A 17,091-nucleotide genomic window follows, 5' to 3' on the forward strand; every position below is an offset into this window, starting at 1 on the left:
GGCCAGCAAGTTGACAGGATAAATGACATTTTAGCTTGCAATCTGTTTTTGTTAGACTAAGTAGAAAATAAAAAAGGAAGTGCAGAGCTTTTGGGAATCAGAAGAAAGTAAATGATTTAATCTCTTAACTGAGAGACACTAGCTCAAAGGTGAATTATACTAGAAAAGTTGTCATAAGGCTCTCCTGGGGGGTAATTAGCTATCCTCAACCTCAATTTCTTAAAGAAAAGCATCTTTCCACGGTCATCCTCCTCTCTCCTGTAAATGATATTGTTCTGTGCCCATTCCCTCATGTTGAGGGCAACTTTGTTAGACCAAGAAGAGCTGAATGGGAGTTCCCTTAAGGACCCATCAGTACCATTCTTTGGCTGCTGTGGGGTAATGCAGCACTGTGTACATTGGGGCCCAAGAATTGCCACCATAGAGCTCCCCGCTCCTGCTGGCTTGGACAGCCAGAATCCATGCTTGGGAATCAAACGGGAGGGCTTCTCACAGTAGCACAAACTGTTCGTGCTATTTATAGCCTTTCAGAGAGATCAGTTAAAAGTGAAACTAAAGAGACAAGTTGTGCTTCACTTACTCATTTAGCCAGTGTTGCAAACTTCTCCCTGCTGTACCAGAACAGGGCAGCAAAGCAGCTGGAGGATTGATCTGTTACAAACAGTAATCTCTAGGTAGCACTTGATTTACTCGTATTGCAATAGCACCCAGCCCGGAAGCTCCAGTCAGGATTTGGGGGGCTTTCTGCAAGGTACTACACAAACACATAGGAAGACTGATCTTTTTAAAATAATGAGGCAGATTTTTATATACTCCAAGCATAACCATGAGCAAACTGTTCTGTTCTCCCACCTAGTCTATGAAGCTTCCACTGATTCAAATAAGAATCCACTGAGCATATCGGTCAGGAAACTAGATTCCCAGAATGTTTAGATTCGTAAAACTGGGAGGAACCTAAAGAGAGAGGTCTGGGTTGTGTTGCTCTACAATGTAACTAACTGTGTCTCTGTTGATTTACTAGGCCCACGGGGACATCATCCCGCAAAAAACAAATGCTCAAGAAGCAAAAGAGCTCCAAGATTTTGGTCCGAAATATCCCGTTCCAGGCAACTGTGAGGGAAATCAGAGAGCTATTCAGGTAAAGAAATCTCCTCCACCTTGTCTCCTCAGTGGGAAGTTACTCAGTGTGGGGTTGGTGGCTTTTAGCAGGTGATCTGATCACAAATATTATGGAATTGTTGTCTCACTGGGGTAAATGAGATTTTTCTTTAATGCAAATATGGATACTTGGGAGCCATCTGCTTCTTTCATTTCATGTCATTTCATTTTATTTCCACTTGGAGCAGGAGCATGGTGGGGGAAGGGGAGATACATCAGGGCAGGCCGTAGTGCCTTGATCTTGAGGGCAAAACTGCACCAGCCTCTGGCTGAATTAGAGCAACCTGGGGCTGCACTAATGTACCCACTAAGGATCAGCACAGAGATGCCCCAATACCTCCCCATCTCTTCTGACATGTTCCTTATGCTGCATTGGTGAGTACAGGTGGTGCAGGAAACTGAGTTCTGTACCCTAGCTCCTCCTGATGCGGGGAATTCTCATCTGGTGGGTAATAGCCAGAATCAGCAAAGGGGTCACATCGTAACTGAGAATCTGGCCTCAAATCTCTCCTTGTCCAGAATGTGTTGGGTGGCTTTCCCAAGAGAGTGAGATGAGGCGCACCAAGAAATCGACCAGACAGCAGATAGGATTGTTTTACGGAGAACTAACCAAATTCCTCACCTGCCCTGTACATGCGGCACTATGGTTTGTGCATGTCTTTTGTTAAGGAGCTTGTTCTTTAGGAACAATTCAGCTCCTATAAAATGGTGTGTGTGTAAGGGACTTTGTACAGTGTAAAGGTTACCCCAAGATTGGTATGGATGAATTATTTTTGTCAGAACACTTCCGCTGTAATGGATTGTTTCGGCAACAATACTCTCAACCAACAGCATGTCTCACTATTGAAGGCTGCGTGGGATGACACTGGTAGCTAAATGGGGAGTGCTTGAGAACTTTGAGTCCCACCTGCTGCAAAGGGAGGCGACTTTGCATTTTTTAAAGAGATGCTTGTAGATGCAAGCTCACTGACTGCATCCATAGTGTCACTCATTGGGGTGATGGCTTGTTAAGCACTGATAAAACATAACAAATCTGAGACGCGTTGCATAATCTAGAAGAAGACACATTCTCTACCCCAGACAACCTAGTCTGATTGTGTTGCTGCTCAGATACTAGAGGCAGTATGATCCAGTGATCTGGGGGAGTCATAGAGTTCGTGGTCAGAAGGGACTATCAGATCGTCCACTGTGACTCTGAGTTGTGTTTCCAGTTCTGTCCTGACCTGCAGGGTGACCGTGGGCAGGTCACTTCCCCTCTCCATGCCTCGGAGAATGATGCTGACCTGCCTTGAGGTATATTGATGCAAACAGCTATAGAAGAACAAAGTATTTTAGGGTGTGAGTTCACTGTGTCAGTGGCTGGGAAGAGTATAGAGAGGACTTCTTCAGGCCTCATGTGGTTAGTTTGAATGTGTTTTTTAACCTGAATGTCAGGGCAAACTTCATAACCACAGCTCTATTAGATTGTAGGTTTGTTCCCCAAGGGATATGGGGGGGGGGGGGGGATCTAGTTGCGTAACCCACTCAAACAAACCCTGCATCGTGCACTGAAGAACACTGTAGGGAACAATCCTGCAATGACATGTTGGAGGTGGGCAAAACTAGAGGCCCCTGGAGATCTTCTATTCAGGGGATTCTTAAATACTATATTAGCGTGAAATGTTATAGAAGTGTTGCCAAGGTGTAAGAAACAAAACGCTTAGGCCTCCATCGAAGGAAAGTATGATCCTCTGTCCTCACTGCTTGTTGGACAATTCTTCTGTGCAAGGGGTGGGGGCAGGCTAGGGATGCTGTTTCTATTAAATTGGAACCATGACGAGGTAGCCATGTGTTAGAAGCATGGTAGTCACATTGCTTAATGCATGACTGGAAGCCGCTCAGATACTATTGTGATGAGCACAGTAAAAGAACCTATATAGAACAGAGAGGGCTCTTCTAGCCAAAAGTCTTTGTCTATTTAAAGGCTCTTGTCTCTTGTATGCTTGTACTTGGAATTTGAATCTTAAAGCTTTTAGAATTTCTTAGGATGGGGAGGAAAATTGCCCCTGGATTTCTAATCACGTGAGACCCTTTCAGCCTCATACTTCACTCTTTTTGCCAGTTGTAGAGCAACCAACTTGATGAGTCGAGTTGCCAGTGCTCAGCTGATATCCTCAATAATATCAGCCAACCTACCAAATAATAAACAGAGCCAGGTTGGCTTTTGGTTCTCTAATATATTCAGAGGACAGGAGGAATCTGTACTTGTCCAAAAGACAAAAGATCGGCACAGAGAAACGTTTTGTTTCATGTTATTGAAAGGGCATTGAAAAGCAATGCATAGTTGAGAAAATGAGGGTATGGGAGCAGTTTGATAGTGTCTTTTAAGGAACACAAGGCTTCTATAGCCACATTATCAAAAGTGTGTTAAGAACAGTGCATGTTAATGAGCAACCAATGTTCCACCAAAATGTCGGTTTCACTTAGTTACACAATATATTTAGGGACACATTATTTATCCTCAGAACAAAAGGCAGCAATGAGAAAACAGCTGACTGAATAACTTCCCCCCGTATTTTTCAGAAGAGCTAAAAATGTGCACGCATTGAACATTATTAAATTACTAAATGCCATGCATTCTTTTTGTTTTTTTGTTTGAAGTTGTATGCCTTTGCCATAGATTTAGATCCTTCTGTGGGTTTCTTTTTAATAATCATTTTTTTAGTTTTTAACGATTCTTTGGAACTCGAGGCAGTTCCCTCATCAAGGCAGCAGGGGGCACTCTTATTCTTCTCAGGAAATAAAGGACAGGACGGCAACTGCAGTTGTTGCACTCAGACAATGCCACTGCAGGGCAATGGTAGCTGTGCCCGTGGAGGTTAAAGGCTTTGTGGGATAGGCCTGTTTTCTATTGTTTCAAAAGCCACTTTCCAGACACCCAAGTGGCATTGTCCCATAACCCACTTCCTTTACTCCGCTTCTGAATTATTAGCTGGGCAGGGTATGAAACACAGAAGGTTAAAATCCTTTTTATTCTAGAGAAATGTCTCCACCTTTTTCAAGCTTTACGTGAACTCTCCTTTTTAAACCTCCCCAAGAATAGGTGTTAGCAACACTAGCTGTTTGAAATGGACAATGGTTGGTTTGTTGGACTTTTGGAGTCTTCCGTTCGTGGATTGTTCAGAGTTGCAGCTCACCCTCTTCATCTTTCTCCTCTAGTGTTTTGTTGATTCAAAGATCCATCATCACAGTGCTTAGCTTCTCTGTGGAATGAGGATTATGGTTTAGGAGGCAATACCAGCGAGCTAAGATATGTACGAAAGGCTGCCTTGTCCCTGCACTCCTGTGCTGTTATTCTTCTCTAGTCAGTTCAAAGCTAACCTTGAAGACCTGCATTCAGGTCATGGCGGGGTGGATTTTGGATCACTTTAACACAACTTTCATGGGGAGAGGGAGGATGAAGACCAACACTTTTGGGAAATCGATGCAGGGATGTTAAAATCGTATTAATTCCCCAAACCGGTAGCTTGCAGGGGTTTCCAGGTACAGGTCTTTGATTTCAGAGGTTTGGGTATAAAGTTTTAATCCATACGGGTGCGTTGGCGAGAGAAGGTGCTTAATTTTCTTCATGTGCATTTGGTGATGATGAACACCACCAGATTGACAGTCCTAGTGTCTGAATACTTTGCCCACAGAATAAGCCAAGCACGGACAACACTGGAATAAGCTTTTCCCCATACTGTACCTGTCACCATACTTGAACCCTGGCCTGGAGGGACAATCCCTAATAATGAGGGTTTTTTTCAGTCTCTCTGCTTCCTTTGCTGAGCCTGCCAGTTACATAGGTGATCGATTTATAACTATCCATTTCCAAAAAGATCCACAAATGGGAGGAGAGGGGGGGGGAAGAGGAGACAAAGAATTTGCCAGGTAAAGACTTTTAATTCTTTGCTACTATATTGAGAGGCTCTTCAGCCAATGTTTACAAAAGTGACTAAAGCTTTTGGGTGCCTAATTTGAGACTTGTGAAATGGCCTTATTTTTCAGAGGGCAGCTTCTCAGCCATTTCTGAAAATGAGTTTCCTTTAAAACGTGTGATGCTAGTCCCACGTAATCACTACTTAATCTCAGAAGTCTTCATCTTAATGCTTTTTTTTCATAGCCACCTCACTTCCTGCATCAACTCAGAGAGCATAAAAAATGGAGGCAATATTGTACAGACCCACATCACTGAAGATGAGGTGACAAGGATTGTTTTCCCCCCTAAAATAGGAACAACTAGAATGGAAAAAGGTTCTTTACATTTCCCCTAGATCAAATAGGACTTGTTGAGTGGTGAACACCGTAGGCTGTCGTCATAGAATTATAAATGCGGAGCTGTCATAAAATCAGATTCAGAAAAACTGGTGATGGGGGAAGTGCGGGTTCCTTTTGCCTTCTGAAGAAAACGTGGCATTTGGAAACTTGCATGTCAATTGGGCAAGATATATAAACCCTTTTCTAAAACCAGAACTAACGATCATCTCTGGATGAACAGAGGAAGAAAACTAGGCTGCCCGCTAGCTCCATTATTTGCCTTCAGTCCATTTAAAAAAAAGGGGGAAAAAAATCCCAAAATTCAAGGTTTACTTCTAGTCCAAACACCAAGTTATATAGATTTTATACAGATATTTTATTGTACATCTGATCACCTCCATATTCAATCTATTGGAGTCTAATTCATACAAATTTAGTGAGGCTTTTAAGTTACAAAATTTATATGGACCTATCTTTTAACAGGGATATGGTTACAACTATTGGGAAAAAGACACAGCTGAAAATGGTACCAGAACATGTTTGATTCCTAGGAATAAATATATCCTATAATATCACATTGTGTTTTAGAGAAACCAAATGGGATTAAATATTCGAATGTGATATTGGACAGAATTAATGTACTAAGAATAAACTGTGTCCATTTTATTCTTTTTTTCAAAGGCTTTGTTGCTGCTTATTTTCTTTAAAAAGCAACCTTCCCCCCCCAACAAACCCACACAAAACCCCACAACTCATCCGTAGTGCATTTAGAAGAGTGATCTAGCCCGTCTAGCTAGAACCTCTGACAGGAAAAGTGGAAACAGTCATGAATCTAAAACTGTATTAGTAGGAGCAAAATTCAGAAATTGTATCCTTTCTTCTGGAAGAAAATAACTATGGGTGAAGGATACAGTTTATAAAATAGACAGATTTATTTTAAGTCTTTATAAAGTTATTTTTTGTCATCATCCACTTCTCCAAAGCCTAGAATGACCTATTAAAATGAATTGTTACCAGAACAAGCTCTTCATTCCTCATTGTGAAGGAACATGGAGATATAAAGTATCCCTAGTGCAAGACACACTCTATGTTCACACCTTTCTCCATGTAAAGGAGGCAACATGACTGGTGAAAATTTTTCCTTCCCCAAGATATTTATTTTCTTCCACTTGAACTCATAGAAATTTTCACTAACCAAAAGCAGAAGAGAGAAAATAGTCTATTAACGGACAGTGAGGTTTTACCAATGTAAGAGCTACGTGGTATTAATTGGTACATTCAGTTCCTATATGCTAGTGCAGTGGTTCTCAACCAGGGGTGCGCGTACCCCTGGGGGTACACAGAGGACTTCCAGGTGGTATATCAGCTCATCTAGATATTTGCCTGGCTTTACGACAGGCAACATAAAAAGCACTAGTGAAGTCAGTACGAAGTAAAATGTCATGCAGACAGTGACTTGTTTATGCTGCTCTACATGCTATACACTGAAAGGTAAGGACAATATTTATATTCCAATTTATTTATTTTATAATTATATGATAAAAATGAAAATAAGCAATTTTTCAGTAATAGTGAACTTTGACACTTTTGGGTTTTTTTAATGTCTGATTTTGTAAGCAAGTAGTTTTTAAGTGAGATGAAACTTGGGGTATGCAAGACAAATCTGACTCCTGAAAGGGGTACTGTAGTCTAGAAAGGTTGAGAACCCTTGTGCTAATGTATGTGACACACTAAAAATGCTTAGATGTCTAAGCACCTGACACCAATTATTGTGCTGTGGCTGCAATTTTAAAAGTGAAAATGGTTATTTTAAATATTTTTATTTTCAAACGCATCGCTAAATCCTTCTAGCAGCTTAAAACACAGTACAGATATTTCAGATAAAATTATTTTCACTATTCAACAGTTCAAAATATTGCACAACAGAACAGAAGAATCCTCCATACAACCTCTGGAAACAAAGACATGGTCGATATATGTGCATTAACAAAAAGGATTGCTATTAATACTAATACAATGCTCTCCATTTATTACGTTATTTATTGCCCCTGTAAAACTGAAGCAAAAACAAATCAGCACAGATGTATGTTGGGAATATAATGCAGAATAAAAGAATTGCTGGATGTGTAAAGTTTGAGTGTACCAATATACAAAATTAGTGGAAGGACATAACACAGATCATCAACTTTGCAGTATTAGGGCTTGTCTACATTTAAAACGCTACAGCGGCGCAGCTGCATCACTGTAGTGCTTCAGTATAGATGCTGCCTACGTTGACGAGAGCGATTCTCCCATCGGTGTAGATAATCCATGTAATCCACCTCCCCCAGAGACGGTAGCTAGATCAATGAAAGAATCCTTCCATCGATATAGCACTGTCTACATTTGAAGTTAGTTTGGCTTAACATCACCACTCAGGAGTGTGGATTTTTCAGACCCCAGAATGACTTAGTTAAGGTGCCTTAATTTTCTAATGCAGACTGACCAGGCCTCAGAATTTCACCCAAGGACCAGATTGCATTTTCACATTTGTTCAGGACAGTAAAGTTTGAATCAATTTTGTCAAAGGCTTGCTGTCTGTGGCACTGAAAATCCATAACTAGAGCTGGCTGGGAACTGGAATTTCCATTCTGTGGGGAAATTATGAAATATTTTATTCTGAATCTGAATTAAAAAGCTGAAATTTTGAAATTTCCCACAAAATGAAAATTTCAGGAAACTTCAATTTGGGACCATCTTAACACTTTGGTAATGTCATAATGTTGTTTTGATTCATTTTGTTTAGCTTTTATATTCTGTTAATATATTAAACATATTGTGTATGAAATATATACATATAATAATAAAATATTGTAATATAAAAGTTGATACAAACTGAATCAAATGGTCACAATGCAATGTTTTTACCTTGTTGAAATGGAAGTCCAAACAATTCATTTAGACTTTTCCCTATGGAAAACTTTGTTGAGTTTGACACATTGCCACGAGATGTTTAGATTTCAAAGAAACTGCATTTCTTGTCAGAAAGCTGTTCCATCAAATTTCAGCCACCTCTATCTATAACCTTGTTGGTGCAGAGGGTTAGGATTAACAATGTACCAATGCAAAAAAATTAGTATGCATGAGCAGAAATAGCACAGGAAAACCTGGTAATCCTGGAATGACCAAACGCTATTGCCACTTGTCATTAGATCTATATTTAATTCCCGCTTTTGGCTAGAATTGTGAGGTATCCTATTTCTGTAGAAAGACACACAAGTACCCTTTGTCTCTTGGGGAACATTGGGCTGCCCAGGGAGTAATTAAAATGAAAGATGCTGCTGTTCTTCTGGTGCTGAAAGCAACAGAATTGTCTCTTACTTTTTTGTTAGACCATGGTGCTGTTCAGACTGTATAATTAGGTGGGTTGAGTATGCAACAGATTTGCCTTTTGGATTTTCCAAAGAGACCCCGGAACTGAACGTTCATCTAAATGACGGCCTTTTCCAAGGTGGATAATGTTCCTGTCCAGATCTGGTTGGTGGATTTCCTGCAATCATCACAATGCTGAAGCTAGCCAGAATGAACTGCTCGTGCTAGAGTGGGAAGGATGCATGGTAAACATGGGCATTGGTTTATCTGAGTACAGCTAGGTGCTGTGCCTACTTAGAGAAAGATGTAGTCCCTGTCCTAAGTAGTTTACATTTTAAATTGCATATGGATAATGCAGTTCAGATGATATGCCAGATAACCAGCCAAATGTCTAATTTCAAAGTGGAGCTGAAGTCCTGTTTCCTACCCATTTTTTGTTAGTGGGCTATTGTTGAATGTGGTTGAAGAAGAGAGGAAACAGTGGATCTTTGTAAGGCAGGGTCTGTTCTGAGCATAAGAACCATAGTGGGCCAAGTGCAGAAGACAAAAGGGTCATTTGGTTGAGTGCAAAGGAGTGAAGAAATGTGGGAAGCAGTGGGGTTGTGCAGGATTGTGAAGATGAATCAGGAGCTTGAACTTCCTCAGGAAGGGGAGAGGAGGCCCGGGAGAGGGTTTGAAATGGAGTCATATAGTCCAAATGGCAAACGAGAGAGATGCTTTTAGAGGCAGTATGTTGGATGGAGGGGACCCAGGAGCGAAGTGGGAAGCAAAGAAGGGAGGAGGTTGCTGCAGTCAAGGCAAGTGAGGACGACCAAGACTTGGATATGCAGATTTTAGGAGTAGGAATGAAGAGGTGAGGCTGGGTTTTAAAGATGCTGTGGAAGAAGTAATAACATTTGGTGCAAGAGGATCCTATCTTCTACTGAACTGACTGCACAGCTGGTTTCATTGAGACTATCTGTAAGTGGAAGAGCTAGACTAAAACACATCTGGGATGCATGTGCATGGTGTGTGTCTGCACTGCAGATGGATTCAGGTGTAGATAGTCTTTTGTGTAGCTCTGATGGGTTTGTGTTGCTCAATCTGTAGATTCACTAGTGAAAATCTCTGTGCCGCAGGCCCAGTTTCAAAGGTGGGACCTACATGCAAGGTGCAAACCCTATTCCTGGGCATTTAAGTTATAGGTGAATTAAAACAAACATTGGGCACCGATTTAGAGCCAGATCCTAAACTGGCATAAATTAGAATGGTTCCAGTTTATACCAGTTGAGAATTTACCCTTCGGTGTTAATTCTGGATTTTAGCTTCCTATGTAGGCTCCTATGTCTGACAGTTGGGCGTCTTACGTATGAACACGTATGATCAAGACCTGTGAACTCTGTGATTCCACACAGGCTGTGCAATTGTGATGTAGAATTTAAACAGGAATTTTATCTTTGAAATGTTACACTTCTAGATTTTATGCATCTGCTCTGGCCCATGCCTCCTATCTTTGATTAGTTGGGAGTGGTGGGGGCAGGCTGGGGAACACTGATGGGAAGTGCTTTTAAAAAAAAACCCATTGCTTGATGCTTTTTCATCAGTGCATTTATCTGAACTGCTTGCCCTCACCCTTCCTGACTGCGAACCTCTGTGCTATAAGTGTCTTTCCACATTGCCTCACAATCCTAAAGGGATGGAGTTTCTCTGCTCGGCTGCACTTCCCCCTCCCGCGAAGCATCTCTGGGAACTGTTCCTTCCTGTAGGTGTGAGCCTCCTGCTAGGACAGTGAATGGTAGCATTCACAACAGGTGGGAAGAGGCATTCATTAACAGCATGTGGGTTGGGCTGCAGAGGCCTCACCTGTTGTACCACTGTACGATCTTTGTCCCTTTTGTCTTTTAAGTCTTTTTCTTTCATCCCTGGTTTCTTTACTCCCTGATGGAAACGACTAAAGATTAAGTGCTGGCTTTAGCCTCCGTTCTTGGTGCCTGTGTACACTACCGTTGCCGTCTTGTCTGGTTCCATTCTATAGTGTAGACAGCACTTTAACAGTGTTCAGACCTTCCACACATCCGAGGCTTTTGCATATTTCAGGGACATCCCATCTGCACTACTCGGTGGGGCGGGGAATATCTTATGTTTGTACAGCACCTAGCACAATAGGGTGTCCGTCTCCGATTGAGGCCTGTTGAGGCTATTGCAATATAAAGAACAATAGAACGGCGTTATGACCTGTTGTATTTGTATTGCTGTTGTCAAGGCCTTACTCACTGCCTAGCAATCTACCCTTGGTGTATGCTTACAGCAAGACTTGTAGAGGATTTACTAATAGCTACACCTGCCGGCTTCAAAACACCAGCTTACCTGGGACAACCTATGTGAAAATGTACGCAGGTGCTTTTATGGAAGTCAAATTGCAGATGCAAATTGGAGCGCTACTGGTACCTACTTTCAGATGCAAATGCAGGGATTGTGCATGTCTGTCACCACATACAAAAGGGTTCGTGATTTTTTTAAATGAAGATTTTCTTTCTTCTTGTGGTCTGTTCTTGCCGTGCTGGAAACCCCAGCACAGCAGTATTGGAGTAGCCCATGAGGACAAACAAATGAAACTGACCAGTCTAGTTTCACTGTCCAAGATGAGCCATGGAGGAAGAAGTTAAAGTGAGTTTTCAGTATTTTCAGTTTCAATTTAAAAAAAAAAAAAAGTTTAACAGAAGAAACATTTTAACTACCTTGACAGCCTTATTTCAGTGTATATCCTTTCTGAGATCTGAATATTAATCACAATAGTTGATGTAAGTGAGTTACTAATATTCCAGATCAGTTAGCTCCCTCATTGCGCCCCTAAACCCTCTCCGCTGAGCCATATCCGACTGCCTGTTCTTACTCAGTCTGATCGCCTGATGCAAACTAAGAATTTCCAGGGTCCCTCATTGTGATTTTTGCTGATGTGGCTCTCACCAAGGCACTAAGCCGACCGAACCTAGTGATGGGGCTTAATTAGTTTCATACATCCGCTCCTTGTTTTTCATCAGTGCTTTTCTGGTTTTTTGTTTGAAATGCCATGTTCAAGCGGGTTACCCTCTGGCAATTTTTCCCCCTCTGCTTATTCTGACTGGTGACTAAGGATTATGTGTGTGGGGGTGGATGCTTTTTTAATTTCTTCTTGATAGGAAGCAACTTGCTGGGCCCCGGTAACCTTATCCAGCATCTCCTTTGGATACCCATTCAGTGCTATTAATTTTACATGGCATTATTCTTTTGCCTGACCTGTTCAAAAGAATATTTTTGTCCTAGGGCAGACGCTAAGCATGCATGTTTCCAAGAGGCATGTTTGACCATTAAGATTGCTTTTAGGTTGGTTGTAAGGGTTTTTAGAAACTGCTATATAGAAAGCGTACTTGCCTGACTTCTAAAGCTGATCGCCTCTAAGTCTGTAATTCAAGGAACAATGAAGATTGAAAACAAATATTTAAAAAAAAAAAATCCTTTTCTATTTTTACATTTCGTGGAATGCTGAGAATGAAAAGCAGTTTAATTTTTTGCGCTTTCACAATGAAGCTAGATAGGTCAATTTCACTATCTTTTTTTCAGTAGCACATAGTGTATTTTATTTTTTAGTCTCCCTCCCTTCATGGGAATGTCTTACCAAAATCGCATTCTATTAAAGACTGATAAATGTTTTCCATTCATGTTGACACTTGCAAAATCCATTCTTTGCCTCATTTTATCAAGCTGCAAGGTTGGGCTGATGTTGTTTGTGTCCCTTTCAATCCGGTGGATTTTAAAATTCAGATATTTTAACAAACCTTCCCCCTCTGTGCTTATGAAAAGGCATAGTACAGTTATAAACCTCTTGTAGACTGCCCTTTCCTCCCAAGAACATCAGCTTTGCGGATCAGTGGACATCTAGCTTCTACTTTTTTTGCCGCTTATGAGAGCGGTTTCAGGAATGGAGCTCTCAGAAACCAGGAAGAGCTGTTGAAATATTGAGTATTTGATTTGGTTTGAAAGAGAATCGGACAGCAGCAGAAAGGCTGCCCAGCTTCATGCCCAGAGCTGTCCTGGTGAAAAAGACAAGTCAGGTTGGAATTGGGGCCCATCCTTATGTCACATGACCAAAGCATGAATGAAATTAGAAGCCAGCCTGACTTAGGAAAGACCTTGCCATGAGTACTGAGGCTGGAGGTAGCCTGAGCAGACTGTAAGTTGTGAACCAAAAGAAGCTGCAACATCCATTTCTGTCTTTGGCTGGGCTGGAAAAGGTAAAGTTAAGGCTGGCTCTGTGGTGGCCTCTCAGGGCTGGATCTCTGGATGCTAGATGACAACTCATTAACTGCTCCAATTTATAAGCCAGATATTTGAGGCAGGGAAGATTAAAGGGGAGGATGGATCAGGGTATGTAATAGCCAGTGTCTGCCAGTGGAACAATACAAATATACTGCTTAGAGGAAGAGTGAGGCAGGGTGGCCTATTGGATAGATAATTGGAATGGGTCTCGAGAGACCTATTCCTGGCCCTGCCGCTGGCCTGCTGGGTGATTTGGGGCAAGTCACTTCCCTGCTTTTTGCCTCAGTTTTCCCCTCTGTAAAATGGGGATAAAGATAGTGGCCGCCTTTGTTAAGTGCTTTGAGACCTACTGATGAAAAGCACTAGACAAGAACTAGGTATTTTTTAGAATTAAAAGCTCTTCCTTCTCATAGTTGAACGCACTCACATTGTCAGGCTGCAGTGGCCACCTTTCTATTTAGGTAGCCTTGGCAACGAGAGTTATCATAGACCATTCTGCTAGTAAATAGTGTCTGGGCACAGAATGTCCTCTCCTTTCCCCTTGGGTTGGGGCCCTTCTTGGCTTTTGCAGAATTGCTTCATCCCTGTGTCCCAGATCTTTTCTGCTGCTCGTTATGATATCAGGTAATGATCTAATTCTTTATACTGGACAGACTAGCAGATGCATTTTCTGACTTGACCAGTGGGGTTGCAGGAAGGGGCAGTTGCCTCATGGCATCTAGCTCACGCGTGTGGGGATTCCTTTGTGGATTCCTCTGAGATCCATCACTTAAGTTGGAAGGAGAGGTCAGTGCAGGAGCTCCTGTATTCCAAAGCCCAGGGTGCCAATCAGCACACCAGGCCTAACTGCTGCCAGTGTAACCGGGCCCTCAACGAAACTTCTGCAGTACAATTGCTTACATGGAGCCAAGTGCATCTTCAGAGCTGCTTCCCTGCAGAACTGCTGATGTTAGCACCTTACACCTATGTACATACTGCTACGTTTGTGCCACAGTGGCATGCCAGCAACAAAGGGGTTAAAGTGGAAGCGAGGGGTGGAACCAAGGTATTTCAGATGCTCATTATTCACTGCCAACTTTCCCCAAAATCGTATTAGTTTCACGCTGTCACGCAGGACTGCGCTGTCTTGCTCATCAGTATCTGAGAGAGCAGGAGGAGCAGGGGGATGGGAAAAGAGTATACACTCACTTCAGAACTGCTGGTATTTGGAAAGATCATTGGTAGCCTCTCTCTGCTGCAGCACGGGCCCAGCATGTTTAGGCTGCCTGGGTTCTGGGGGGAAGGAGGCTGGATCGAGGAAACGGGAGGGGCGCGTCTCCACATGATGGCTCCTGATGATCATTTTCCACCCCACTGCTTGCACAAAAGCCCCATGAAATTAGGTCTGCTGCAGCAGGCAGGTCTACTCTGCAATCCAACGGCACAGGAGAAGGGCGGGAGTAAACTGCCCAACCTGTGGGGAATGAGAAAGCTGTTACACGTTGGACCTTGGTCAAAACCCCTCTTTACATGCAGTTGCCGTCTGGGAGGGAGGATTCTCGCAATGGTGGGGGCAGACATGCAATCAGGATCTGTCTATAAATTGCTCTCCCATTTTAAAAATCTTCCATGGACCTTCCCCCTGCAGAACTCCTTTCTGTCCCTTCACCTACTCCAGTCCTGCTGGTGCAAGAACCTTCACCTTCCAGTCATCTGGAGCTGCCTCTCTGGATCTCTGCCTCTCTGGATCTCTCCTCTCCAAATACAGTCTTGTATTCGATGTAGTACCTTTTCATCCTGAAGGGATCCCGCAGCACTTCACTAACTGTATATTTAACTGCACTGAGGGGTGCAGCCACCAGGCTTACAGTGTGCTGCCCAGCAGTTGAGGAGACGAACATTTTAGTCCAAGATTTTCAAGTCCGAGGGATCTCGACGACCATCAAAAGCAGAGATGGTGGCTTTGGCTTTCTAATGACTGAAAAAAGCCTCTTCTGGTAAACTTCAATTTGCCCATCTCTGAAGAAGAAAGGGCCATTAAATCCTTTCTGGGTTGTGGCTGTAGGGACTTCAGAGCTGGGGCTCAGACCATTTAGCCATCCCCGTGGCCTCATCTGCAAACCTGCCTCTCTTCTCTTGCCAATGCTGCTTAACGGTCCCCTCCCTTTTCTTATCCTGTGTGTTTAAAAAAACCTTCTCTAAAGTGCATTGTGATGCAGGTTATGTTTGAGGTTTTACACAGGAAAAAACATGTAATGTAAAATGCTCAGCTTTGGAAGCTTCGAGGAGTTACATGCAGATTCAGTGGGCCTGATTTTTTTTTTTTTAAAGAGGTGTGGAGCTCCCAAAATGCAAATTGGAGCGGCAAGTGCTCAGTTTCTTTGGAAATCAAGCCCAGTAGCTTTTTGCCTTCTGTTCCTTTTTAATCGCTTGTTGCTCTCCTCCCCAACTCTGCATCTGCATTTTCACAGGTCCAGTGAAAGTTGGACTGCCCAGTATAGGTACAGTTGCTCTAAGTAATACCTCACCTTTGTTGGTGCACAGTGCTTATTGTTAACCCTTTGAGCAGTGTTTATTTGCAGTCATACCACATAAAAACCCTATCAGCAACGTTTAGAGGGTCCCATTTAAACTGTGTGAGGCTACCAGCTGTTACTATCTACCTTCTCTTATTGAATGAGCAAATCAGTGGTACTGTTTCCTGATGAAGATTAAGGGAACTGCTCAACATTAAAAGATACTCTGCTTTGAAGAGACTGAATAGCTGGAGTCAATCTTTCTGCTCTTCCATGCACGTGCCAGTTCCTTTAGAGCCTCCTCTTAAGAGGCAACAGGTTACTGTCTGCAGTCCTTCTTTCCCCTGACATCATGAGCAGCTGCTATGCCTATTAGGGAAATAGCACTGTCCAGTTGATAGAGCACTGAAGTGGCAGTGGGAGACCCAAGTTCTGTTCCTGGCTTTGTCATTGACTTTCCACGTGACTGCACAAATCACATCTCAGCCCCATGCCTCAGTTTCCCCATTTGTGACATGAGAATATGCACATCTGTGAAATGCTTTGTAATCTATGGAAAAAAACCCTTCATAAGTGACAAACACTTGATGCTCCCAGCGTCTAGGATTAGGGGTATTTGGGGGGGAATAAAAACTCTGACCTAGGTTGCTCCAAGAAGAGTTGCCTGCTTTTCTTTAGATTACAGGCTTTTCCTCTGAGTAAGTGTGTTGCATGCTGTGGGCTCTATCATAATCCGAATAGTTGGGGGGACTTCTAGTTGTGACCCAGTTTCTGTCATCTACAGCACATAATTACTGTTCTGAAATAACCAGAGGATATGGTGCTTCCTGAAGTCATCCCTGATCTAGGTCTTCTCCATCTGAAGTTCAGAAGGCTGAAGAGTGTTTGCTTAAGGATCATTTTGTTAGTGCATTACTCTTAATTTATTTTAAAGGGGCAAGCACTCCTGTTCAAACCGAGAAGCAAGCTTCTTGGGGAAACCTCATGTATTCAGAGTGGAAGCAAGATGCAGTTTGAGGCGGACAATTAACCACTGGAACAATTTATATGGGGCTGTGATGGATTCTTCATCAGTCGCAATTTTAAAATCAAGAGTAAATGTATTTCTAAAAGAGATGCTCTAGTTCAAAGAAGAATTAATTCAGGGAAGTCCTATGGGCTGTTACACAGGAAGTCAGACTAGATGATCACAATGCTCCTTTCTGTCCCTGTAATCTATTAATCTATTCTGCTCTGAGTAAACCCCCTGTCTCTGGTATGTGATTCAAAGTCCGTGTTTCAGGTGAAATATAAAACCCAAACCATGACTGCTTGTGATTTTTAAAATCTACAGTTTAACTCTTTTGCCTGCAACACTGGCAACTGTGGGTGCGCAGACAGATACTTATCTAGGTGCATCCGTATCTTGTCAGCATCAGTGTAGGCACCTATATTTGAAAATGTAACCCTGAAGACTTCATCCCTTTCACAGCTGTAGGAATGGGAGTCCATGCTGATTTAGCTCAGTTCTAGCTTTGGGTAATTGCATCCTAGTTCC

At 42.5% G+C, this 17,091-nt stretch overlaps 1 protein-coding gene across 3 annotated transcripts in view; it reads left to right on the plus strand.

Moving 5' to 3' along the window:
• Nucleotides 1–17,091, plus strand: part of RBM19 (RNA binding motif protein 19) — a 107,989-nt gene that overhangs the window by 29,361 nt on the left and 61,537 nt on the right. For 2 of the 3 annotated variants that reach the window (XM_067550160.1, XM_067550161.1), the window contains exon 21: nt 1,022–1,138. In XM_067550160.1, the coding sequence (XP_067406261.1) occupies nt 1,022–1,138 (117 nt within the window). Of the gene's footprint in view, nt 1–1,021; nt 1,139–16,338; nt 16,442–17,091 lie in introns of those variants that run through there. The other variant, XM_067550162.1, reaches the window with a different exon arrangement.

Source organism: Emydura macquarii, unplaced genomic scaffold (genome assembly GCF_026122565.2).
Source record: "Emydura macquarii macquarii isolate MOO-44397 ecotype Brisbane River unplaced genomic scaffold, CSIRO-AGI_Emac_v2 contig_1254, whole genome shotgun sequence".
Taxonomy (NCBI): Eukaryota; Metazoa; Chordata; order Testudines; family Chelidae; genus Emydura; species Emydura macquarii.